Genomic DNA, 27,610 nt, shown 5'->3' on the forward strand with positions numbered 1-27,610 from the left:
TGGTCCAAGGGTTGAGAATGGTCTTGGCGACAATCTATATACCCCCACCATTTTCCTCGGTACCTTTGAGAAAGCTTCTGGGTTTTATGGCAGAGTTTTCTGAGCTTCCAATGCTAATAGTGGGAGACTTTAATAACGTGCTCAATAGCTCACTTGATAGATGCCAGGTCACACCTAGTGATGGTAGTACTGGTGAGACTCCGTTCGCGAGATTACTGGGGGAAGTATGTCTGACGGACGTATGGAGGGAGACCCACCCCTTGGACAGGAAGTACTCGTGTTGCTCCTCGACCTATGGCTCCCTATCGCGTATAGATATGGGTTTGGTGAATGCTCCCATGTTTCCACTTGTACGGAACTCAGAGTATCTTGCCAGGACCTTATCGGACCACTCCATATTTAGTGTCGCCCTTGAAATTTCTGAGACAGCCAGACCGGGGGCAAAATACTGGCGCTTGAACGCTTTCTGGTTAACACTGATGGGGGATATGTCTGATACGCTTCAATCACTTAGGGAGTATTTCCGCATAAATGTGAGAACTGCATCTCTGATAGTTGTTTGGGAGGCGATGAAGGCCTTCCTCAGGGGCTCCCTAATTAAATCAGTCAGCCGGATCAAATCTAAATCTAGAGAGCTTGATTTACAAAAACATGCGAATTTGAAGCTTGCGGAGGAAGCCTTTGTGCTGACCCCAACTATCCTAACAAGTAATGCTTTAAAGGCTAGGCAGGAGGAGCTGAGGTGTCACCTCTTGGAGGTAGCGGAGAGGAAACAACTCTTTTATAAGCAAAAATTTTTTACAGAAGGGGAGAGTGTCGGTCATATGCTCTCGATTATAGCGAAGGCTCAGCAAGGTACGCAATGTATTACTGGTCTGATAGATTCCAATGGCATCTTGAGGCGTGATACTGAGAACATTTTAAATATAATAAATAATTTTTATTCCTCTCTGTATACTTCTAAGGTGTCATGTTCAGATGAGGAGATTGACGCCTTTTTGAATACACTGGATCTTCCTAAGCTGTCAAGGGAGGATAGTATGCGGTTAGAGGAGCCGATTGAGTTGGAGGAAATGAGGGCGGCATTGGGTGCTATGGCTAACGACAAAGCGCCAGGTTTAGATGGGCTACCAGCGGAAGTATATAAAACCTTTGCGGAAGTTCTGCTCCCGGAACTTTTGAAGGTACTTAATTATTCCAAGGAGGGGGGGGGGGTGTTGCCTCCGTCTATGCAGGAGGCGCTCATAGTCGTCATTCCTAAGCCGGACAAGGATCACTCTCTCCCTGACTCATACAGGCCGATCACTTTGCTCTCCACGGATGTTAAGGTGCTTGCGAAGGTATTGGCCACTCCTCTATCTAAAGTTATTCTGTCTATCATACACTCTGACCAGACTGGCTTCATGCCTCAGAAATCTACGTCAATCAATATAAGAAGAGTGTTTGCCAGTATTCAACTCCCAGCTAAAAATGTTGGAGATAGAGCAATCCTTTCTTTGGACGCGGCCAAGGCCTTTGACAGCATTGAATGGCGATTCCTGTGGAGGGTCTTGGTCTGTATGGGATTTGGAGAAGAGTACATATCCTGGGTCAAGGTGCTATATTCTAGTCCAAAAGCATGTATTAGGGCGAATGGTGGAGTGTCCCCCAAGTTCTGTTTGGGTCGGGGCACTAGACAAGGGTGCCCGTTGTCGCCTCTGCTATTTGCAGTTGCGATTGAGCCTTTAGCTGCAGCGATTTGTAGGTCTTTAGATATTCGGGGGTTCCAATATGGGGCAGTTAAAATAAAGTGGCGATGTATGCAGACGACACTTTGCTCTTTTTAGGGGACACTGGCCCATCCCTGGCAGCGGCTATGACAATTATTGACCGCTTCGGTGCCCTATCGGGTCTGACTATAAACTGGGGTAAGTCGGCAATTATGCTGCTTGACGAGCAAGCGCAGTCACAGATTGTGCGAGAAAGAAATATTCCTTGCTTGGTATCCTTTAAGTACTTGGGTATACATATATCCCCCAGACTTCGGGACTTTGAGCGCCTTAATTTTGACCCGCTGGTTATTAAGTTTAGGAGTAAAGTTAGGGCGTGGTGTAAACTATATCTATCGGTGGCGGGAAGAGCAAACCTTATTAAAATGGTGTTGATGCCCCAGTTACTTTATATTTTGCATAATTCCCCGGTCTGGCTGTCAAAGTCTAAATTTGATCAGATCAATACTATTTTCAGGGAGCTCATCTGGCGCAAGGGGCAACCGAGAATTAGACTTGAAACACTGCAATACCCTAAAACGGAAGGGGGTCTTGCAATACCAAATCCTTGGGTATATTTCCTGGCTGCACAATGCCAGCACTTTAAAGGGTGGATGGACCCGGAGCCGAGTGAGGTGACATGTCAGTTGTTTACACATTGCTTGTCATCTAGTGACCTAATGTTGCTCCTGGAGACTAAAGGTGCCGGGAAGTGGGGTCTGATGGGGGATATGGGGGATCTGGGGTATTTGATGCAATCTACATGGAACAGGGTTAAACATCTAAGGGGAATTGTTGGCAATACGGAATACACTCCACTGTGGGGCAATCCTGTGCTGCCAGAGTTCCTTTCTTTGGCTGATTTTGGAGCAGGGAAAAGGAAGGGAATCCTGAGATTAGGCCACCTTCTAGAAGATACAAATTTAATCTCCTTCTCCAGGCTGCAAGAAATGTACGAGCTACCCAGGACTCACTTCTATAAGTACCTTCAAGTGAGACACGCATACAATTCCACGTTTAGGGATCGGACTGTGATGGCTGGGAGAGATATCGCACTACATCAGATTCTGTCCAAAGGAGAGAAAAGAGGGATGATCTCCAGTACATACAAGTTGCTACTAGACAAGTTTTTGCTATTACACCCGCTGGTGGCTAGGGGAAAGTGGGAAAAGGATGTAGGCAAACTAACAGATGATCAATGGTCTGACATACTAGAGGCAATACCTCTCTCTTCCTTGAGCGAGGGACGTAAACTCTCGCAGCTGTTTATAGTCCACAGGGACTACAAGACACAGTTTTTTTTGTTCCGCATAGGTTATAGACCTACGGCTGACTGTCCAAGGTGCTCTGTGGAATCTGCGGACTTGATGCATATGATGTGGAAGTGTGAGAGGCTAGGGAGATATTGGAAAATGGTGAATCAGACTATACATGACGTATACGAGGTACGGATACCGCTTGAGCCTAGAGTGTGTGTGCTGGGTTATGTTTCTGAACTGGCCACTAGTCAGGTACATAAAATAGCGATAGGCAGAGTGCTATATGTAGCTATGAAATTGATTGCCTTGCATTGGATACAGAAAGCGCCGCCCACCTTAGGTGAATTCTTAGGTGCAGTAGACACGATGTTAAGTTATGAACGGGTGGTATACCAGAAGCGTGGATGCCCATCAAAATTTGAGAAATTATGGGAACCCTGGCTGTCGTTTCGACGTCTGAATAACAACATCTAATATTGTATTTTTGTACTTCTGTGCTACAGTAGGGCGGGAGGGGTAGGGTGGGGGAAAGGGTGAAAATTAGAGTATTGCTAACTGTTTGGTAGCCTGACTGTTGTCAGCATTATAAAAGGTATGTATGCATATCATTTTTTTATGTAAGATCTGCACAACATTGTATTTACAGTGTAAATGCTCAATAAAAAAGATCTGATTAAAAAAAAAAATTTAACTCCTACAAGGATCTGCCCAATGAAGTCCCCATATGGGATAACTGTATGTTCCCTCACTTGGCAAGGTTGGAAGGGGTGTCTGAGTGGAAAAGGCATGGGATATTGACGATGGGAGACTTATATGAAAGTGGGCAGCTAAGTTCTTTTTCTCAGATCTAGGATAAGTTCCAGGTACCACGCACTCTTTTCTTTAGATACCATCAATTGAGACACGCATTGCAGGCTCAATTCAGAACTGATAACAGGAGTATTTCCAAATACCCTATTATAGGGGTTTTGAAGTCGCAAGGCCCTAGAGGCATAGTCTCTGCTCTGTATACACACTTGCTAAACTATCGCATGCTGGACAGATGGAAGTTGCTAATACCCTCTTTATCTACTCAGGAATGGGAGGAGGCATTGATTGCCCCGACCAAGGTATCACCCTCTATAAACAACAAGATGATTCAGCTTTTTATCCTTCATTGCAGTTACCTCACTCCCACTAGACTTCAAAAGATGGGTAGGATTAACCACTCCAGGTGCCATAGATGTGATGCGGAGGGAGCTAATTTTTGGCATATGATATGCCTCCTCCCATTCCTGAGATCATTCGTCAGTACTGGGTTTCAGTGCTGGAAGTCCTCGCAACTATGGTTCCTGTGACACTGCCATTATGTCCCAAGATGTGCATCTTGGGAGTCATTGATGAGGAGTCGTGGTCACATTACCACAGAATCTTCTTAGCGGAAACACTATTTCTCGCCAGAAAGGCAATTGCCATAAGATGGATGGGAGATTCCCCTCCCTCAAAGGGTCAATGGCTCACTCTTGTAAATCATGCAGTCTCCATGGAGAATATTGTTTATAAGCACAGGGGGTGTCCACAAAAATTTGATAAGGTTTGGGGTGACTGGTGTGCATCTTCACTCACCTTGCGTACTTCGTGTCTGCACTTGACAGCTGACGGTCCTCACTGATCTCCTACCTTATATGCAGGAACTTTGCAGTGTTGTTGTTGCTGCTACTGATGTTACTGATGTTATGGCCTTTATGTGTGCGCTATGTTTGCCTCATGTATAATGTCTATCACCCAAGTCAATATCATGTAACCCCTCATACGGGACTCCCGATAGATATCAATGTCCTTGTGTATCACTGATGTCCTTGCATTTCTAAACTGCCCCTGCGTGGGTTGTCATGTTGTCATATGTAAAATAAAGACTCTTTCATGTTTATATATACATGTGTTTGGTGCTAATTTTTGGTGTGTTTAGTACATTGAATTGCTTGGGCTGCTCGCAGCACTATATATTCATTATAACCCGGTGATCAAATCTAGTGGGCACTGTATAATGTACCCTGATAGCCCTCCTCAGTTATATTACCCCTGTATAATGTCCCCTGATAGCCCTCCTCAGCAGTTATATTACCCCTGTATAATGTACCCGGATACCCCTCCTCAGTTATATTACCCCTGTATAATGTACCCTGTTACCCCTCCTGAGTTATATTACCCCTGTATAATGTACCCTGATACCCCCTCCTCAGTTATATTACCCCTGTATAATGTACCCTGATACCCCCTCCTCAGTTATATTACCCCTGTATAATGTACCCCGATACCCCTCCTCAGTTATATTACCCCTGTTCAATGTACACTGATACCCCCTCCTCAGTTATATTACCCCCTGTATATTATACCCTGATACTCCTTAGTTATAGACAGAGCATTTCTTCTGCTCACACTGTCACTGACAGCCTGACGGGGACATCGCTGCCTGACTCTCTCTCTCTGTGCCTCGGGAGCCTGCGTGAGTGTGAGCGCCTGCAGCAGGGTGTTGTGCGTGAGTCTGCGGTAAGGTGTGGGGGTCCTGTGTTGTCTCTGCGGTGCGGGGGGAGTGCTGCGATCTGTCTCCTCAGTGCAGAGTGTGATCAGACTGGCCCTGAGCCGCCCGACCCCCAAGAAGACTTGCAGAAGACCAGATCTGAGGGCCCCAATGAAAACAAATCATTTACTGCCCCGTGTGGTCAAAGACTATTACCACTGTATCCACAAGGGCGCACCGCCATCTTTATAGAAGACTGTACCAGTACTTCAGACAGTCTATTAGAATATATGTAATGTGATTAACTAGCCATGGGGACTGGGACATTTCAGTTCGTCCCTCAGTTTGGTGGGACGGGCATCTGTCCGCCGCCACAAAACAATCTGGAAGTGTCCCTCCCAAGACCAGACTCCGGATCCGCCACTGTGTTAGACAGGTGCACTTCTGTAACAACTGTTAAATATGAGCTCATTCATTTTATTGGGGTGCATCTGACCGTCAAAACAGCATGTCCTGTTTTTTTATGTCTTTTATTCACTGGTTATTACAAAAAACAGCAATGTGAATAGCTCGATAAACAGCAATGGTTCTGAAAACAGCTGTGTAATGGCCGTTTAAAAAACGCCTGTCACAAGGCAGTTTTCCTCTGCCATGTGAATGAGGCCTAATGGTCTAAATGAAGCAATAGAGTTCCTATTATTATTAACATTGCATTTTATTTTACTTACTGATTACAATTAGTGATTTTAGGTCTCTTTACGTGTGTATACATTGTACATGTGAACACACACACATGCGTGCACTCAAATGTATATATTTTTTTAACTTTCAACCACTATGGTTTACATAATCATTACTGTTATATTATTCTTGTCCTTTTCTATAATCACCCAATGAGGTCTCATTTCAGTTTTTTTTTTTTACTTATTTTTAATATATATATATATATATATTAATATTACTTCAATTATGAATATTTTGAGCTTGCTATGTTATGCAAATTAGATTAAGAGTCAAAACACTGACCTCAGTGGCCTAGTGTTTAGTACTACAGATGTAGTGTCCTGAAACACACTGCTTAATACTGTGATTGTGTTTTATGTAAATTGTGTTTGTATATGAGTCCCAATAAAGTTGCATAGGGAGGTTCTAACAAGCCTCCCAGAGCTTACTCCGCTCTACACACAGTACAGAGGAGAGGGAGGTCAGGGTGTGTGATGTCTGAGGATAAAGCTGCACCTCAGCATCCATCTTGGAGAGTTACAAAAACTACAAAGTTAGTTCCATGTACCAGCCCATAGAAGGGAAAGATTACAGAAGAACCAGGCAACTCAGAGAGGGAGTGAGAATATTGGCAAAGGAAGGTAACTATTGTTTATCAGGCTCCAGTCTGCTGTTAGGCTCTAGTCTCTCCCTAGGTGGAGAGATTCTAAGCTACAAGCTGCCCACCATAATCACTGCCCCTGATGAAGCATTAGGTGAAACGCACATCGGGACGAGGGAGATACAGACTCTGGTCACAGGTACATTTATGCTTATGTAGATATTTGGTGGTTTGGTACTTTTCATTCGCAGTCCAGCACTTTGCACATTATGTAATGTATTTATGATATGTTGTGCGGAGACCCCATATTTCTATCTAAGTTTATTGCACATTTATTGTTACTTCTGGCTATCTCCTGTGTGCCAATTTCCTTGCCCCATGTGTGGTTGTAACACCAACATCATTTTATTGTGTTTTATGTAACATGTATGAATAAAGGTATTTATTGTTTCTTATCCGTTTTTGGTGTCCACCATAATCAAGGACAAAAAGGCCATCTGTCAGAATATAGTATTCCTAGAGAGGATACAGAAGTATATGATTATACAATACAGCAGAGATAGTCCATCCCTCCAGCCTGGAGAAACAAGGGAGAAAGATTGATTGTCATAGAAAACTGCCCCTTATGCAACTTCTGGGAACTAATCTGAATCACTGTAAAAGCTGCCTTGATGTCAGTGACTTTTGCATTTATTGATGACCTTTGGATCAGCTTCAGTAAAGTACTGGGAGTTGGTCTCCTTATTCCACATCATCTCCTAATTTCACCTCACGGTGCTGGCGTCACGAACACAGGGGCCCAGCCACCAGAGCACCCTAAGCATACCCATTACCTCCAAGGGCACCTCAACTTCCAACTGGCTTGTGTTCCCTGCAATAGAGAGTGCCTCGGAGGATTTAGTGCTGTCTTCCCCATCACTGCACGCCGACCCAGGAAGCTGCAAAACAGTGAGTACGACTATTACCCCCATCAACCTACTGTGCACTCACATACTGCCCCTGCAGTCCAGTCCGCTGTTTCGTAATTTTTGGAGATATGGGTTCAAATCCAACCTGATTTTGTGTGGTGTTTTTATTATCTACCTCATTATACAATGTAATTTCCTATTCCTCTTTTGTCATGTTTTATTCTGTAAATACATTTTTTACATTTGTTGTGACTGTATTATGGCCTGATGAAGGCAGTAGGTCGGTGCCAAAACACATAGGGGGAAATTCATCAAAACTGGCAAAAAGGAATGCAGGCTTATTTGCCCATACTAGCTAATCAGATTGATCTTTTCATTTTACAAAGGAGCTCTGAAAAATAAATTGGTTGCTATGCAAAATTAAAGGGTTTCTGTCACCAGAATTAACCCTATTAAACTAGCTGACATTATCGATGTGCTAATGTCAGCTGAACCTAACTAGTCTATTCCTACTTTTATCTATGCCCCCGTTACTCCAGAAATAAAACTTATAATATGCTAATTAGTCTCTAGGTGCAGGGGGGGCGATGCCCCTGCTCCTAGAGGCTCCGTTCTCCCACCTCCTTCCACGCCCTGCTACACTAGATTGACATGGCCAGGCAGCGTTGTTCTCCTACTGTCGGCCCTGTCTGCCGTGTAAATCTTGCGCCTGCGCCGTCCCGTTCAGTATTCGGCGCAGGCGCAGTGAGTGAAGGACGATTTCCCCAGCGCACAGGGCCGGCAGTTGGAGGTGAAGACTGCCTGGCCCTGTCAATGTAGTGTAGCAGGGCGTGGCCAGAGGTGGGAGAACGGAGCCTCTAAGTGCAGGGCCAACTCCCCCCTGCACCTAGAGGCTAATTAGCATATTATTTCTGGAGTAACGGAGGCATAGATAAAAGTAGGAATAGACTAGTTAGGTTCAGCTGACATTAGCACATCGCTAATGTCAGCTAGTTTAATAGGGTTAATTCTGGTGACAGAAAGCCTTTAAGGCAGTTTTCCTTTAGACCAGGTTTAAAAAATCTCCTCCATAGTCAATAACCACATAATTAATTCTATACCTTTTGGATTATCTTCTGCCAACAGACTTTGCCTGTTTTTCCCATTTGAACCTGTTTCCATGGCTCTATTTCTATAAATCATATTTCAAATTATACTACTTGCCAACCATTTAAATTGCACAATTTCTGGTCTTTACCATGTCATGCAAAATGTCATTAGTTAGAAAGCTGTCCTGTACAAATGTTACTTCAACCTCCATAGGAATTCCATAATCATTTGGACGATGCTGAAAGAGAAGATTGAGTTAAAAAAAAAATCATTACAAAATAATCAACAAAACCAAGCATGTGAACTACTAAGTTTATAACTAACCTCAGCTGGAGGCATAACCCAGAATGGACAAATTGTAGACTGGACTCCATGATTTCCACGGAAGTATGGGGCTAATTGGAAGTAAGGAAACAGCTATGAAATGAACACAAATTTTCAAATAGAATGGATTTGGGAGGCAAATGGGGAAAATTTCTCACCACATATCAAGCCCAAACATGGCTGGAAACTGTTGTCTGAGCCCTGTAGTTTTAGCTGATAATCCATCTGAGACTCAATGTCCTGCAGGGATGGCAATGCTGGACTAAAGGGATGGCTATGATACCAGCCAACCAAAGACAGACCACGTAGGAAGAGACTGTGATAGATCTGGTTGGGAAAAGAACTATAATGAATAAAGAGAATAAGGGAATGGAAAAAATAAAAGTGATGTCAAAAACTGGAAATGTATATGTTAATTATGAAAGACTCTCACAGATGATACTTAAAGGGGCTAGCAACTTTAGAGGACAATTTCTTAGAAGGTCATAGGTTAAATTATGACATATACAACCAAAACTGTCTTTATATCTTACCAAGCTCTGCAAATGAAAGTCCCCAACTGTAAACACTGGAAAACAACATTCTCCACATCCATAAGTCTTAAGATGGCGGCTGTTTCGTCGCAAGCACAGAACTGTAGCAGCACACATCCAGAACTTGTGCAGATACAGATTTTGCTGCCTTTGTCTGTTAATGTGCTAAGGGCATTCAGTTAACGTAAAGTGCCTGGGCAGAAAAGCACACAGACAGGAACCATGGAGGTGGTGGTTACATGGGTGAATCACTTGACCCTCTCCATCTTACGTCCTCATTGTTTATAAAGATTGTACATGGGAAGCAGGTGACCTTATATTGTAGAGTCAGGATAAGATAAAAAGACAATTTAAACTGTATGTGCCGCAACTTAAAATGTACCTGTCATTTAAAAGAAATTTCAGACTAAGCTGCCATATGTGTATTGTAAGAAGGTACAAGGAATCATCGTGGATGATAGGTACGTGTCACTGAGGTTCCTGGCCTTGGTAGAGTAAGAGCCGGTTTTTATGTGTCAGCAGCAGTTGCTGTTTGACACCTTGATACTTAGTATGGCTGTAATAGCTGATCTGGGATGGCTCTAATTGGGAGTAGTCAAAGTCCTGGGTGGGTGACTACTCCCCATGTTCCAAGCCGGGTTTTGCCAGGCATAAAAACCAGCCAACACTACCAGGTGGGGAAATTACCTTCATCTGACAGTGGAGCTCAGGAGCTCTGTGTGCTGTGATCTGAGGGCTGTGTTTGGATCCGTGGCTTGAGCCGGGCTGGAGGGCTCAGACCCCTGTGAGGGCGAACAGGCCGCCTAACACCTGCCTGTGGACTTGACAAAGCAGAACTTCCAACAGGGTGTGAAGTAACACCCAGGAGAAAAGGTGACTGTTTTGTATATGAACTTTTCATGTGTGTGAACGATCACCAAGCAACTTGCGTTTTTGTTTTACTTTCATGTGTAAATAAACACTGTTTTTAACCAAGAACTTGTACTTTGCCTCTGTGCTGCACCCGCTAATCCTAACTACCAGAGCGAGTCCCCACAATATACATAAATGATATCACTCTATCTGACCATTACATGACTTGTAATGCATTCTTTAGTAGTTTCCTGTCTGAAGGCTATATCTATAATTCCCAGTTTTTCCTGAGCTGTTAGGTGGAGACTAGCTTGTATCATGTCTGCCAATAGGGTAGTCAAATAGGACATAAGAAATAAAAAGAAATAAGCAGTATAGATGTGAACAAATTACTTGGGTTGAGATACAACACTACTGGCTGCTGACTCATGTCTATGTCTCTCTGCTCACTGTTCCTCCTCATGCACTTCTATGTCATGATAAAATGTGATCCTCCAGTAAGCAGGCAATCCGTCTTGGTCTCTGAAGATGGATTTATCACAGAATTCAGAGAGAATGTTAGTTTAGTAAAGGGGGAATAAAAGCGTAAAGATCTACAGAGCAACGCATTTTTCTTTGTTAAGATATATTACAAAGTTTATTATATTCGCCTGATTGATATATGCAAAGTTGTGCGAAATGTGACCATTTAGCAGTGAACAACCCTTTTAACTCCTCCACTCATTTCTGTGACCAGTCCCTCCCTTGCTGTTTTGATTGACAGGGGCAGGCAGTGATAAAGCAGCATGGGAGGGGCTGACCACAGTAATGAGTGGAGCTTGAGTGCAACAAGAGCAATGGTGGTGCCCTCATAGCGTTAATTGCCAAATTTGCATATTAACCTCCTCAGGACAGCCGTACGCAGGATTGAGTCCTGGCGGCCGCCCTGTAATTCCTCCTGGACGCGCCGGCGCATCTTCTCGCGAGTAACGAGATTTCAGGCAGAGCCGGGCCGCGCATGCGCAGTGGGGGCCGGAAATCGTTGCATTAGAAGTTCGTCACCAGCCTGCCAGCCAATGATCATCGCTGGCAGGTAGGTGACTTTTAAAAAATCCTCTGCTGGTCCTTATCGTCGGTTGGTCCCAGCAGAGGAGCACACATCACTGTGAGTACACACCAAACACTACACTTAGCCCCAGATCACCCCCCATCACCTCAATTAACCCCTTGATCACCCCTTGATCACCCCTGTCAATCACTAGTGAAAGGGAAAAAAGTGATCAGTGTAAACTGTCACTTTTTTTTTCACTAGTATTGACTGTTAGGTTTAGATTAGTTTAGGCCCCTTTGTTAGGTAGTTAGCGTCAGTTAGCGCCCAGCCCACCGCACCGCAGTCACTAAATCGCTGTTTAGCGTATCGCTAATCAGCATTGGTACTTTTATAGTATCTGTAAGTGATCAGAACTGATCACAGTCAGATCTATAATAGTATTAGTGTCACCTTAGTTCGCCCTCCACCCAAAACGCAGTGTTTGCCCGATCAGGCCTGATTGGTCGCCCACACGTGCGTTCACCCACGCCCGCCCCAGTGACAAATTATTATTTTTTTTCACTGCACAATTACTTTACAAGCGCTGCGGCAATAAAAAAAAAGCTGTTTTGATATTTTTTATCAATCGCAGCGGCTTCCGTTACTTCGCTAGCCTCCCATTTGTAAGAGAGGCTTGCTTTTTTTCTTGGATAGTCTCAGGAAATACCCCCTAAATTTAGTTGACCAAATGGCAAATAAGGGGTATTCTTCTGAAGAGGCCTACAGGATTCTGACCCAGTCGGATGAGGAATGGGAACCCTCATCTGACGAATCCAGCGGGTCAGAATACGAACCTGTAGAAAGCAGTGGCAGTCTGACCCAAAAGTCCTTGATACCACCAGGTGTACCCGGCCCCGTGTTGCTAGACCACAGGTTGCGCAGGATCCGCTTCAAGGGTAGCAGAGTGGGGCTGGCGCTGTCGGATTACGTGGTGAGGCATAGACCAGCAGCGCAGCCCATCCTGGACCTAGTACCAGCACTGCCATAGAACATGGTGAAGTGGCGAGCACCAGAAGGGCAGTTGAAGCTGGTACGGTGGCACGTGCATTAGTTCCCCCGTCGCAGCCACCGCACAGACAGGCCCGTAGAGCCCCTAGAGTCCCTGAGGTGCTGGCAAACCCTGATTGGCAGTCCCCAACTTCAGCCGCACCTGTAGTTCCCCCTTTCACTGCCCAGTCTGGAGTTCGGGTTGAGACAGCTCAGATCGGATCGGCACTGGGGTTTTTTGAGCGGTTCTTGACTGCAGAGCTCTTGGACTTAGTCGTGGCAGAAACAAATCGGTATGCCACTCAATTTATAGCCGCCAACCCGGGAAGCTTTTATGCCCAGTCTTTCTGGTGGAAACCCGTCCAAGTTTCCGAATTTAAAACTTTTCTGGGCCTTCTCCTCAACATGGGCCTAACAAAAAAACATGAATTGCAATCATATTGGTCCACGAACCCAATTCATCAGATGCCCATGTTCTCTGCTGCCATGTCCAGGACACGATTTGAGACCATCCTGCGTTTCCTGCACTTTAGCGACAACATCACCTCTCGTCCCAGAGGCCACCCAGTTTTTGACCGGCTCCACAAAATTCGGCCCCTCATAGACCACTTTAACACCAAATTTGCAGATTTGTATACCCCTGAGCAAAACATCTGCATAGACGAGTCCCTTATACATTTTACCGGGCGCCTTGGCTTCAAACAATACATCCCAAGCAAGCACGCCCGGTATGGGGTCAAATTGTATAAGCTCTGTGAAAGGGCCACAGGCTATACGCACAAATTTCGTGTCTATGAGGGTAAAGATCAGACCCTGGAGCTGGTCGGTTGCCCTAACTACCTGGGGAGCAGTGGGAAGACAGTCTGGGACTTGGTGTCACCCGTATTTGGCAAGGGGTCCCATCTTTATGTGGACAATTTTTACACAAGTGTGCCCCTCTTCAGGCATTTGTTTTTAGAACAGATTGGCTGCTGTGGCACCGCGCGACCTAGTCGCCGGGGGTTCCCCCAACGGCTTGTTTCCACCCATCTTGCAAGGGAGGAGAGGGCTGCCTTGTGTAACGAAGAGCTGCTCGCGGTGAAATGGAGAGACAAGCGTGACGTTTACATGCTCTCCTCCATTCACGCAGTCACGACAATCGAAATTGAATGAGCAACCAGTGTCATTGAAAAGCCCCTCTGTGTCCACAACTATAATTTGCTCATGGGAGGGGTGGACTTCAATGACCAGATGTTGGCTCCTTATTTACTTTCCCGACGCACCAGACGCTGGTATAAGAAGGTGTCTGTATATTTAATTCAATTGGCGATGTACAATAGTTTTGTTCTCTACAGTAAGGCTGGGAGAACAAGATCCTTCCTCAAATTTCAGGAAGAGATCATCGAGAACCTCCTGTATCCAGGAGGTTCCGTGGCCCCAACCACCAGTGTAGTGAGCCGTCTACACGAGCGACATTTCCCCAGTGTCGTTTCTGGTACCTCAAACCAACCGCCACACCGAAAAAAAATGTTGTGTCTGTAGCAGGAGTGGAATAAGGCGTGACACCCACTATTTCTGTTCTGACTGCCCTGACCACCCTGCCCTATGCTTAGGGGAGTGTTTCCGGAAGTACCACACACAGGTACACTTAGCATAGGGATTGCGTTACACAGGACAGGCAAACAGGGCTCTTAGGGCCCTTTCACTCACAGCTGTTGCAAACCTCTCCTTTCACCTGGGACAAAGTGCATAATGTACTTCGCCACATCTTTGGGCGATTTGCGCTTTGCACATTGTCCCATGGGGAAGGAGAGGTTTGTCCTATAAAAGGTAAAAAAAAATAAAAAATCACAGGTAAGCAAAAAAAGTTAATGTTCCAAAAGTTCAAAAAAGTTTTTAAAAGTTAATGTTCTGTTTCAAATGTTATAAAGTTAATGTTAATAAATTTATTGCGTTGCGGCCTGTTTTTTTTTTTACCTTCTAGGTGGACCAACCGATGAACCAGCTGCAGCACTGATGTGCATTCTGACAGAAGCATTGCGCTGCTGTCAGATTACACAAAAGTCTGTGTATGCGGCGCTGCAAGATGAGATTTCTCCTCTGCAGTAAAAAAGATACGTTTGCCGAGGCATATGAGCTGAGGGGCGGTGTTCATATGCTTTGGCAAAAACTTTGCATATAAAAAATAAATAAAATCCCGGCAATGATTTATTCATCCACATCGATTGATGTGAATGGAGAAATCGGGTTTGCCAGGGCATACGAGCTGAGTGGGTTTGGATGTTGGGCGGAGCTCCTATGTCCTGGCAGACGCCTTTCCCCTCCTTTTATTTTTTTGGCAGAGATTTTTTCATCCACATTGATCGATGCGAATGAAGAAATCTGTGCCGTTCATTTTTTCTTTCAGCCCAGAGGCTGAACGAAAAAAAAAAAATCTCATTACCCGTATGCTCAATATAAGGAGAATAGCAGAAACTCCTAATGCTGGCCATACATGTAATGATTGTGGAGACCCTCAAATGCCAGGGCAGTACAAACGCCCCACAAATGACCCCATTTTGGAAAGAAGACACCCCAAGGTATTCGCTGAGGGGCATATTGAGTCCATGAAAGATTGAACTTTTTGTCCCAAGTTAGCGGAAAGGGAGACTTTTTGAGAAAAAATAAAATAAAATCAATTTCCGCTAACTTGTGACAAAAAAAAAAATCTTCTATGAATTCGCCATGCCCCTCATGGAATACCTTGGGGTGTCTTCTTTCCAAAATGGGGTCACATGTGTGGGGTATTTATACTGCCCTGGCATTTTAGGGGCCCTAAAGCATGAGAAGAAGTCTGGAATCCAAATGTCTAAAAATGCCCTCCTAAAAGGAATTTGGGCCCCTTTGCGCACCTAGGCTGCAAATAAGTGTCCCACATGTGGTATCGCCGTACTCAGGAGAAGTTGGGCAATGTGTTTTGCGGTGTCTTTTTACATATACCCATGGTGGGTGAGATAAATATCTCTGTCAAATTACAACTTTGTATAAAAAAATGAGAAAAGTTGTCTTTTAGAGAGATATTTCTCTCACCCAGCATGGGTATATGTAAAAAGACACCCCAAAACACATTGCCCTACTTCTCCTGAGTACGGCGATACCACATGTGTGACACTTTTTTGCAGCCTAGGTGGGCAAAGGGGCCCAAATTCTACCAAGGTATTTCGTGATGGGCATAGTGAGTTCATGGAAGTTTTTATTTTTTGTCACAAGTAAGTGGAATATGAGACTTTGTAAGAAAAATAAAAAATAAAAATCATAATTTTCCGCTAACTTGTGACAAAAAATAAAAAGTTCTATGAACTCACTATGCCCATCAGCGAATACCTTAGGGTGTCTACTTTCCGAAATGGGGTTATTTGGGGGGTGTTTTTACTGTCTGGCCATTGTAGAACCTCAGGAACCATGACAGGTGCTCAGAAAGTCAGAGCTGCTTCAAAATGTGGAAACTCAAATTTTTGTACCATAGTTTGTAAACGCTATAAATTTTGCGCAAACCAATAAATATACGCTATCAGACACTCTGGGCTATCAGACACTCTGCTTAAACCTCCATTGAAACGACTTTTGCATGGCCATGCTATAAAGAGAAGCTACTAAACTATAGACTGTAACCTTGTGACAATTGAATTGCCCCAAACATCTGAGTGAGCACAGAGACCGGACGGAAGTCCCACTCGTAACATCGCAAGATTGGGCTAGACTGTCAGAGCCTGCAAGCTGTGAAGACGGAGCGGCGTCTCCAGCAGATTTCTTACAACGCACTAAGGAAGCGATCCTCAAACATAGTATTACAGGAGGTAAGACCGCTTACTTCTCAGGAAGGACTATCCTCTATACAGAGGTAAGAGTTCAACCGATTTCATAGACTGTCTATATGAATGAATCATTGAACAGCTGAATACAGATAACGGCTAAAGTGTTTGATGCGGTTGAGTGCATACACATTGATTCAGACGTTTTTATCTGCTACAGGAAGGAGTATAAGCATATTAGCGTGCACGATTGCGCAGGGCTCCAACAGGTGTCCCTTCTTTTTCCTGAATTATTTTCCACAGGCATTCACGCCCTTAATCACGTTTTTGTACACTATGGACATTATTATTAGTTCACTATCCTGATATCAGGAACATCCATTATTTTCACAAGATAATCTGTTTTCACTTATTTATTTGTTTTATCACTTTTTTCCACCAGGATATCATTGGAGAACTATTTATGCTTAAATTTTTTTTCCTCTGTCAATTGTATTGTGACAATCCGAATAGTGTCATATATATGGTCGACCATTTAGTCATACATAATTGTATTTTATAATCATTGTATTTTATATTCATTTTATTGAAGTGTAATAATTTGACATTTTAACCATTAAATCTGAGTAATTGCCATAGAGTGAGTGCTCGCTTCCTTACTCTTTTTTCAAATATACACTTATTGCATTTTTTTTTATCAGACATGTAGAACAATACATTTAGAGAAAAATTTATATAGAAATGTAGTTTTATTTGAAAAATTTTACAACTGAAAGTGAAAAATTTCATTTTTTCGCAAAAAATTCAGTAAATTTCGATTAATAACAAAAAAAGTAAAAATGTCAGCAGCAATGAAATACCACCAAATGAAAGCTCTATTAGTGAGAAGAAAAGGGGGTAAAATTCATTTGGGTGGTAATTTGTATGACTGAGCAATAAACCGTGAAAGTAGTGTAGTGCAGAATTGTAAAAAGTGGTCTGGTCATTAAGGGTGTTTAAGCTAGGGTAGCTGAGGTGGTTAAGAAAAAGTATAACTGGAATAGACCTGCCATCAACGATACCTGCGGTGTTGGTATCAGTGTGTGAAGAGTGGGAGAAAAGGGTTGCATTGACAATCCAACACAATGGGCAGCACATTGAACACATTTTGTAAGTGGTCAGAAACTTGTAAATAACTCATGAAAGAATAAAGTTACGTTAAAACCAAGCACACCATTGTTTTTCTTGTGAATTCCCAATAAGTTTGGTGTGTCAAATGACCCTCTTCCTATTGAAAAAACAAAAGTTGGATTCAAAATGGCCGACTTCAAAATGGCCGCCATGGTCACCACCCATCTTGAAAAGTTTCCCCCCTCACATATACTAATGTGCCACAAACAGGAAGTTAATATCACCAACCATTCCCATTTTATTAAGGTGTATCCATATAAATGGCCCACCCTGTATAATGAATCTTAAAGGTATATTATCTTTTCTGCTTCTGTGAACACAATATATAACAGTTTTATGACATCCAAACATGAAGTCACTGTAAATAACTCAGCTTTTGTCTTTAACACACAAACATAGGAACTGTATTAAGGTTATTGGCAGGTTTAGCTGTATAAACATATAAGCTATATTAGCAGGTCTTAGCTGGCCAGCTACACTCCCACCAAAATTACCTATAATTCTATGTTCTTAGTGGTAGGACTTAAACATGAATTTAATGAATTTTCCATCAGGTTCTCAACTTCCAAGTGTTTTTTATCACTCTCAAGTAGAACAACTAACTTCTGTATAGGACGTTCCAACTTGAGTGGAGTAGTGAGACGTTTTCCTTTTTGTCAAGTTTCGAGTCTCCTATTTGTCACAACACTCTTTAGTCTGTCTTCATCCTTTTGAACTTCTAGAAGTTTGGCCAATTTCTATTGACTTAGGTAAATCTTCTTCTTTCACTAACACTATGTCACCAACTTGAACATTTCTTCTGGGTGTTTGCCATTTAGTTCTTAGCATCAGATTGGCTAAGTACTTTTTCCTCCATCTATTCCAAAACTGTTCTGATAGATATTGATCTCTTCGACATCTTCTTTTGGCATATAAATCCTCTTTGGTAAACTTCCCATGTGGTGGCTGTATGCAATCAGACTTAAGGTGAAGTAGATGGTTGGGAGTTAAAGGGTTCAAACTTGTTGGATCATTGATGTTATCAACTGTAAGTGGACGACTGTTAACAATAGACATTACTTCATAGAATAGGGTCATAAGTGAAGCATCATCTATTCTTCCGGTGTTCTTTTTCAACACTGAACTTAACACATTTCTTACAGTTCTGATTTGTCTTTCCGAAACTCCTCCTGTATGGCTTGCATGTGGAGCATTCATATGAAAATCACACCGTTTCTCTAACAAATACTCACTTTTTCTTTATCAATCTCTTTTAGAGCTTTTTTCAAATCATTCTTTACTCCGACAAAATTAGATCCTTGGTCAGGTCTAAGCTCTCTGACAGTACCTCTAATGGCTATAAAAACATCTCAAGGCGTTGATGAATGTGTCAGTTGACATATCTTCTAACATTTCCAGGTGAATTGCTCTGGAGCTTAGACATGTAAATATTAGTCCATATCTTTTGTACTCCTTGCGGTTCTGTTTGGTGATGAATGGGCCAAAACAATCCATTCCGATATGAAGAAATGGTGCTGATGGGTTTACACGATCTGCCGGTAAATCTGCCATTCTTTGCTCGTTGGTAGGTCTAAGTGCCTTTCTGCAGACTACACATTTACTTATATACTTTGCTATAACTTTGCTTCCTTTCACTATCCAGTAACCACCTTCTCTCAAACAGCTTTGAGTAAAGCTTCTTCCTTGATGCAAGGATTTGTTGTGGTAGTGATCAATAATCATTCTTGTGAAAGTAAAGTTTTTGGGTAGAATTGCTGGATGCTTCACTCTGCTAGTTAACGATGCATTTTCCAGTCTCCCTCCCACCTTCCGTATACCATCCTGCAGAACAAGATTACACTTGTACAATTGGTGGTTGTTTGGAAGCCTTTTAGGTTCTTGACTAAGTCTCTTCAACTCTTCACTGTATGATCTCTGTTGAATGAGTCTTATGACTGTTTCTTCAGCTTTCATTCTTTCTTCTATATTCAACAATTCCTTCTTTCTGATTCCTTTTGCCAAACGTTGAATTCGAGCTACTACATTTATGACCGTATTCCATTTTGATCATCTGGCTAGTCTTTCAAGTATGTCATCTTGACACTTGGCAGCAGTGCTCAATGTTTGCACATGTCTGTTACATTCAGGCCTCTTGAAGTATGATCTGCTGGGTTATGCTTTGGGTCAATGTGATGCCAATGTTCTGGATTTGTTATTTCACTAACTCTGTTGGCGACAAAGATATGGAATCTTCGAGCTTTGTTGTTTATGTATCCTAGGACAACTTGTGAGTCTCTCCAAAAATATTCTTAATCTATTTTTAATTCCAATTCTTCTCTCATAAACTTGCTTACTGATGCTGAAAATACAGCTGCTGTCAGTTCAAGTCTTGGTATTGTCTGAATACTGGTAGGAGCAACTATGGTGCGTCTAGTTGCAACTTTCTCTTCAATAGATACTTCAAAGAAGAACTTGTCATTCTTTACATTCCATCCCAATCCAAGTATGTTTTGAACTGAAAGATGATCATAATTGAGATCTACATTCTTCATTGATGATGCACAGAGTCACTGATGGATTCCAATACCTCTTGTTTGAGATAAATTTGTGAAGGCGCAGGTTTCCTCTTGCGCATAACTCTTGGCTTTCTTCCACTAGTTCGATTGCAGATTCTGTGGACTCTAGACTTATAAGACTATCATCTACATAAAAGTTTTTCTTCTGAAAATTTGCTGATGGGCAACCCTTTTCATTCTGATTGGCCAGGTACTTCATACCATAATTGGCGCAACCTGGAGACGATGCTGCTCCAAACAAGTGTATTTTCATTCTGTATTCTGCTGGCTCTGTATCTCCATCCTCCCACCATAGAAACCTCAGGAACTCTTTATCTTCATTCTTCACATAAAACTGGTGGAACATCTTTTCAACGTCACACATGACCGCTACGGGATACTTTCTGAATCTACAGAGTACTCCAGGCATAGTGTTTGTAAGATCTGGTTCTTTTAGTATATGATCATTCAATTCAACACCATCGTACTTTGCTGGGCAATCAAATACTACTCTAATCTTATCTGGTTTCTTTGAGTGGTAAACACCTTTTTTAGGTTGGTTATTAACTTTCTCTACATGTCCTTCTTCGAGGATGCCTTCCATGAATTTCAAATAAACATTCTTGAGTTTAGGATCTCTTCCCATCCTTTTCTTCAAACATTTCAATCTTGCTCTGTTATTTGGCAGATAAGGTCGCTCTCTAAAAGGTAAGGGCATTTCAAGATGACCTTGTTGATTCTTCAGAATAATTTCTTCTAGAGTGTGTATGAACTTTATATCTTCTTGAGATACACTCTTTTCTTTAGAACTTATGTCTGCAAAGTCAAATTCAAGGATCTTAAATACTTTTGCTGGACTTACAGTTGGTAACTCTTGGACAGTTATTCGATGACACAATCCTGTCACCTGTCTTGAGTTTGCGATCTTTAAAGACCCGACTTGCACTGTGTAGCTGGCCAGCTATGACCTGTCCTAGGTTGCTAATATAGCTTATATGTTTATACAGCTAAACCTGCCAATAACCTTAATACAGTTCCTATGTTTGTGTGTTAAAGACAAAAGCTGAGTTATTTACAGTGACTTCATGTTTGGATGTCATAAAACTGTTATATATTGTGTTCACAGAAGCAGAAAAGATAATATGCCTTTAAGATTTATTATATAATGTAAGGTAAGCTCATTGACACAGCAGAAACAACAGAAAGCACAGAGTTAAACTGTTGTTGCTGAGCAGGAGTCTTGACCAATAACAGCCAGCCTCACACACAACAAGAGTTTTGACCAATTGCAGCCAGCCTCACACATAGCTTGTGTGAGAAATTCCCCTAGCAGGAGCTGCTGGAATCATTATTCACCAGAGAGAGGAGCTGAACATACACACACTCCACTAAGAGCTGTGTTTTATGGAAGCAGAGAGGCCAAACTAGGTATTTAAAACAGTTATATAATGTTCCTACTGTTAATATAGTGATTAGAACTGTATACTGAACCAGTTATATGTGTGTTTACTTCCAATTCCACCAATTGCAAACTACAAAGTTCACAATTCAAATTCCATATTGCAATCCAAATTGCATACAACCATACCAGATCATACTCAACCAATCTGCAAATAGTTACTGCTAACTGCATACTGCAAATTGCGACCAAATTCAGCAAGTGAATTATTAGTTAGACCTCAGATAAAGCGAGTTGCTCTTGCACGTCTTATCTCTCTTGCAGGCTTTTCTTCTAAGGATTTTAAGACGTGAGATGATGTTACTGGATTACATTCTATCCGTGCTTCCTTATTGACGAACTCGGAGAACTGTTTAAAACTTGGGAAGTTCTTTCCTAGATCTAACTGTTCAGTCACATAGCGATTCCATCTAGAAGCCACTTCTTCAGGCATCTTGGCTAGCATCCTGTAGTTTTCTAGATAGTCGTTCAGTACTTCTAGACTTTGAACATGTGGGATGGCATTGCATGCTTGCAGGAAGTCACCATTCAGTCTTAAAGGAGACGTGTGTTTTCTTGATATGATGTGACGCTCTGCGCTGGCTTGCGATGTTCTGTGCTGACTTGCGATGTGATGGCTTGTATACGCTGCTGCAGGCTTTGGGCCTAGTGGCGGGAAACTAGCTGGCTGGAGTAAGTGGTCTCTCCATGGATAGTGGTGTGGGCACTCTAGCTCTGAACTTTGTCCTCCCACAATGCGTCTCTTTCTCTCTCTAGGGATCACAGGAGGGTTGGCACTCTTTCTCTGACTATTTTGCCTTTGCCATTCTGCCACTTTAAGAGTCGGCTGCAGTTTGACGAATGCACGCGTTCTATGGCCGCTATGGTACCTCCGCTGAGGCGTCTTTGCTTGCTCACTCAGGGAACAGTTGCTGTGCGGCGGTAAATGCTGGCGCTCTGCTGCTCTAATGCGCTCTTTACTCTGCAGTATTACATGCGCTATCACTTTCGCCCTCTGAGTTCCACTGTGGCAGGCGCAGCACTATGAAGTGCCTTTTGCGCTGTGGCATTAGAAGAATTTTGATATCTCTGACTTTTAGTCTAACCAGACTGTCCATTACTCTGTAATTCCTCTAGCGCCGTTCTATGGAAACAGTAGGTTAAAAAGAGCACACCAAATGCTTGAAATAACTTCTTTATTAACTTGAACTTTTCTTCATATATAACACTGTCGCCCCTCCGCAGCAGATAGTCCATGTACATAACATGTGTTAAAAAGATATCACAAAATGGCGGTATGCATAAGACGGTGGTTCAACTGTTCAATCTTGTCATTCAACATCAAATGGTGGATATATTTCTCTCTTCAGTATCTGTACTCTCACTTTAAGTTATTTAAGCACTGTATGATCTCTTTGAGAGGTATATCTAAGGTCTAGCTAATAGTTTACTTGCTGAATTTGGTCGCAATTTGCAGTATGCAGTAACTATTTGCAGATTGGTTGAGTATGATCTGGTATGGTTGTATGCAATTTGGATTGCAATATGGAATTTGAATTGTGAACTTTGTAGTTTGCAATTGGTGTAATTGGAAGTAAACACACTTATAACTGGTTCAGTATACAGTTCTAATCACTATATTAACAGTAGGAACATTATATAACTGTTTTAAATACCTATTTTGGCCTCTCTGCTTCCATAAAACACAGCTCTTAATGGAGTGTGTGCCGAATCAGCTCCTCTCTCTGGTGAATAATGATTCCAGCAGCTCCTGCTAGGGGAATTTCCCACACAAGCTATGTGTGAGGCTGGTTGTAATTGGTCAAAACTCTTGCTGTGTGTGAGGCTGTCTGTGATTGGTCAAGACTCCTGCCCAGCAACAACAGTTTAACTCTATGCTTTCCGTTGTTTCTGCTGTGTCAATGTGCTTACCTTACATTATATAATGAATCTTAGGTTAATAGTGTATTGTCCTGAAGAAGAGGGTCCTATGCCCTCGAAACGCGTAGACAAATAAAATACTACTTTTTACTCTACCACCTGCGTGATGTATCAAGCCTAGCAGCGCCATAAAAGGAATAAGCAGTTCCAGTTTTTTTCTCTTTTTATCTACTTCAATGTGCTTACCTTACATTATATAATGAATCTTAAAGGCATATTATCTTTTCTGCTTCTGAGAACACAATATATAACAGTTTTATGACATCCAAACATGAAGTCACTGTAAATAACTCTGCTTTTATCTTTAACACACAAACATAGGAACTGTATTAAGGTTATTGGCAGGTTTAGCTGTATAAACATATAAGCTATATTAGCAACCTAGGACAGGTCTTAGCTGGCCAGCTACACAATGCAAGTTGGGTCTTTAAAGATGGAACCTTCCCATAGCCGCCAGATGGATCTCCGTACAGTATTAATCTGAAGTTTTGAACAAAGTGACTTCGGATGTAGCATCCGAAGCTCGCTTTGCTAAACACCAATAACGACCAATTGAAGAAATTATTTTTAGCCCAAAACAAGTAAAATGGATTAATACTAAAATTAGCCCCGAATGTGTTCATAGCCCTTAAGGTTCACCCACCACTTTCCTGAACTTTATATGAAACTGTGAGGTCATGATAGTGCACATAAACTGATTAACAGCCTGTCTCCAACTGAAGATTGAGATACTGAAAGGAAAGAGGAACGTGTCTGACTGCAGGAAATGTAATAAAACTGAATTCTGTAGCATTTTGAAGATATCCAAGTAGAAAGAGGTAAAGATAAATTTTTCTTGGCAGGTTATTTTTTTTCTTGTTTCTTCAGACTTTAGTTTTCTTTTAACGATATAGCATACCAAGACATTTTGGACAATTGTAAGCATCCAACTTTGTAGGAACAGTTTGGGGAAGGTCTTTTGTTATACATGCAGCGATCTCCTTTACTGTATGAGGATGAGGAATCGCTATTGGCACTTCATTAGACCCGGCAAAGTTTTATAAATTGCCAAATACGCCTGACAAATGTTAGCAGCTCAGTTACAGGCTCATCAATGCCTTAAAGGGGTTATCCAGGAACTGATAATGATGACCTATTCTTTGATGCAGGTCTGAGTTCCAGCACCCCTGCCGATCACCGGTTTAGGAAGCTGCCGCACTCGCCGGAGCTCTGGTCAAAGCAGACGCTCCCAGCAGCTTTCCAAGAACAGTGCCATTGCAGTGCTTGGTATTGCAGCTCAGCCCCATTCACTTGAATGTTACTGAGCTGCAACTAGGCAATGTGACTAATATATGGTGTTACAGGGCTGTTTTGATATTTAAATTAGACACTGAGGCTTGCTGTACTAAGTTGGCTTCTGATTAAGTGGAGTTAAAGAAAAGGACTTCTGGTGCAGAGTGTGATTTCGTGGGAGTGATAGCAGGTGGCAAAGATCCTTGAAAGTTTTGTTTTTGCATTTTAGTACTGCCAATTAAAACTTATTTTCTCTCTGCTGTGTATTGCCATTTAAACCCTTTTTTTTCTGCTTGATTAAGGGGAGTGGCCTGGGCAACCAGGTGCTATAAATTTAACCACTGAACTCTCCCAGAGCTTGCTCTTCCTGAGGCTTGCTGTACTAAGTGGGATTCTGATAAAGTGGAGTTAAAGAAAAGGAGTTTAAGACAAGGAGCAGGAAACTAAGGTTGGATAGAATTTCCTTGTGTGTTGGTGGCTTGATTCTAGCTAGTCCTTCAACTACAGCAGACAGATCTAATTCTAACTCATATTTACAATTAAACTTTTTTTTACTGTTTATCCCAATTAAACATGTGCTCCATGGGCAATGCCACTAAGTGTGTGTCCTGTGCAATGTATGCATGCCTTGAAGAGCCATTCAAGTGTGAATACATTTGCACTAGATGCAATCATGTTGCATATTTGGAAGTCCAGATCTTGGATCTAAATAAGCAGCTTGAAATACTTAGGGGCATTGCAAAACTGGAGAGAGGCTTAGACCTCACTGTGCAGGCACTGGCTGGGGTCAGTGAAATGGAGGGGGGTGGAGGAGGGCAAGATCAGGACTATCAGATCAGCAGTTGGGTTAATGTAGAAAGAAGGGGTAGAGGGAAAAGTGCCAGGGAGGCTAGTCCTGAGCTGGCACGCCCTAGTAAATATGCCTGTTTGGCTGATATTAGGGATGAAAGCCCAGGTCCAGCAAACACTACAGCAGGTCGTTTCTCCTAGCAACCAGGAGAATGACTGCTGCAGGAAGGATGGGAAAAGGAGTGCAGCAAAGGTCAGACAGATGCTGGTGGTAGGGGACTCTATTATTAGGCAGACAGACAGGGTCATCTGTCGCCGAGACCGTGAATGCCGAACAGTGTACTGTCTGCCGGGTGCTCGGGTTCGGCATAATGCAGATCGGATTAACAGATTGCTGGGTGGGGCTGGGGAAGACCCGGCTGTCATGGTACACATTGGCACCAATGACAGTCAGTGGGAGATGGAAGGTCCTTAAAAATGATTTTAGGGAGCTAGGTGAGAAGCTCAAGTCCAGGACCTCCAAGGTAGTGTTTTCAGAAATACTACCAGTGCCACGAGCATCACTAGAGAGACAACGGGAGCTTAGGTAGTTAAATAAGTGGCTCAGAAGCTGGTGCAGGAAAGAAGGGTTTGGGTTCATGGAGAACTGGGCCGACTTTGCGGTCGGTTACAGGCTCTACAGTAGGGACGGGCTGCACCTCAATGGGGAGGGTGCAACTGCCCTGGGGTAAAAAATGGTTAGACGGCCAGAGGAGCTTTTAAACTAGGATCTGGTGGGGGGAGGTGTTATACTAATAAGGGGGTAGATAGTGTAGATAGAGAGTGGGTTATAGAAGGGGACAGTGGGGATTTAGTGGGGGCCGGGGTTAGCAAGGAAAATAGGGAGAAGACTGGGAATAACTAGACATTTATAAAAAAATAGAACTTCTGGTAAAAAGAACCTGTTATATACAAAAATTAACCAAGGTAACCAAAAAATCCCGGATAATCACTTTACAGGTAATAGTAATTTAAAATGTATTTTTACAAATGCCAGAAGTCTAGGTAGAAAAATGGGGGAGCTGGAGGCTATGGTACTAGAAGAACACATAGATGTAGTTGGTGTGGCTGAGACATGGTTGGACTCTTCGCATGACTGGGTTGTTAATATTGAGGGTTTTACACTATTTAGGAAAGACCGGGTCAATAGAAAAGGTGGTGGCGTGTGCCTGTATGTGAGGAATGATCTGAAGACAAGTGTGAAAGAGGCAATCTAATGATGCAGAGCTTGTTGGAAATGTTACTGTTCGAGAAACACTAGGTAATAGTGACCACAATATAATTATATTCCACCTAAACTATATGAAACATACTCTGTCAGGCAGAGCAAAGACACTGAATTTTAAAAAGGCTAATTTCCCTGGGTTGAGGGCAGAATTTCAGGGCATAGACTGGGAGCAGCTACTGTCACATAAAACAGAGGATAAATGGGAGAGCTTCAAATCCACATTGAGTAATTCCACTAAAAAATGTATCCCCTTAGGTAACAAGTATAAACAGCTAAAATTAAACCCCCCATGGCTTACAGCTGTAAAAAGAGCAATAAAAAACAAAAAGAGGGCATTTAAAAAATACAAATCTGAGGTGTCAGCTGTAGCATTTGAAGATTACAAAGGGCTTAATAAAATCTGCAAAAAGGAGATAAAATTAGCAAAGATACAAAACGAACAGCAGGTAGCAAAAGAAAGCAAAACAAATCCCAAAAAGATTTTTAAATATATAAATGCTAAAACACCTAGGTCTGAGCAGGTAGGTCCCCTAAATAATAGTAAAGCGGGGGAAGTCACTGAAGATAAGGAAAAGGCAGAGTTCCTAAATAGGTTTTTTAGCTCTGTATATACAAAAGAAGAGAAAGGAGCTGATATCTGTGGCGCCGGGGTTGTTAGTACATCCAGTGATATACTCAATTGGCTAACTGTAGATATGGTCCAAGAGAAGTTATATAGGGTAAATGTGAACAAAACTCCGGGTCCAGATGGATTACACCCAAAAGGGCTTAAAGAGCTCTGTTCAGTCATGTTTATAATTTTTAAGGATTCTCTAGGGACTGGTATAGTGCCAAGT

The 27,610-nt window shown here is 42.5% G+C and overlaps 1 protein-coding gene across 1 annotated transcript in view; it reads right to left on the bottom strand.

The window, feature by feature from the left end:
• The window catches only part of MPND (MPN domain containing), a 253,005-nt gene that overhangs the window by 64,416 nt on the left and 160,979 nt on the right, over window positions 1–27,610 (bottom strand). The window contains exons 9-11 of the mRNA XM_040417738.1: window positions 9,311–9,479; window positions 9,153–9,223; window positions 8,977–9,066 (exon numbers count right to left, since the gene is read on the bottom strand). Coding sequence (XP_040273672.1) covers window positions 8,977–9,066; window positions 9,153–9,223; window positions 9,311–9,479 — 330 coding nt within the window. The remainder of the gene's footprint in view (window positions 1–8,976; window positions 9,067–9,152; window positions 9,224–9,310; window positions 9,480–27,610) is intronic.

The sequence above is a fragment of the Bufo bufo genome, chromosome 2 (genome assembly GCF_905171765.1).
Source record: "Bufo bufo chromosome 2, aBufBuf1.1, whole genome shotgun sequence".
NCBI classification, from domain to species: Eukaryota; Metazoa; Chordata; class Amphibia; order Anura; family Bufonidae; genus Bufo; species Bufo bufo.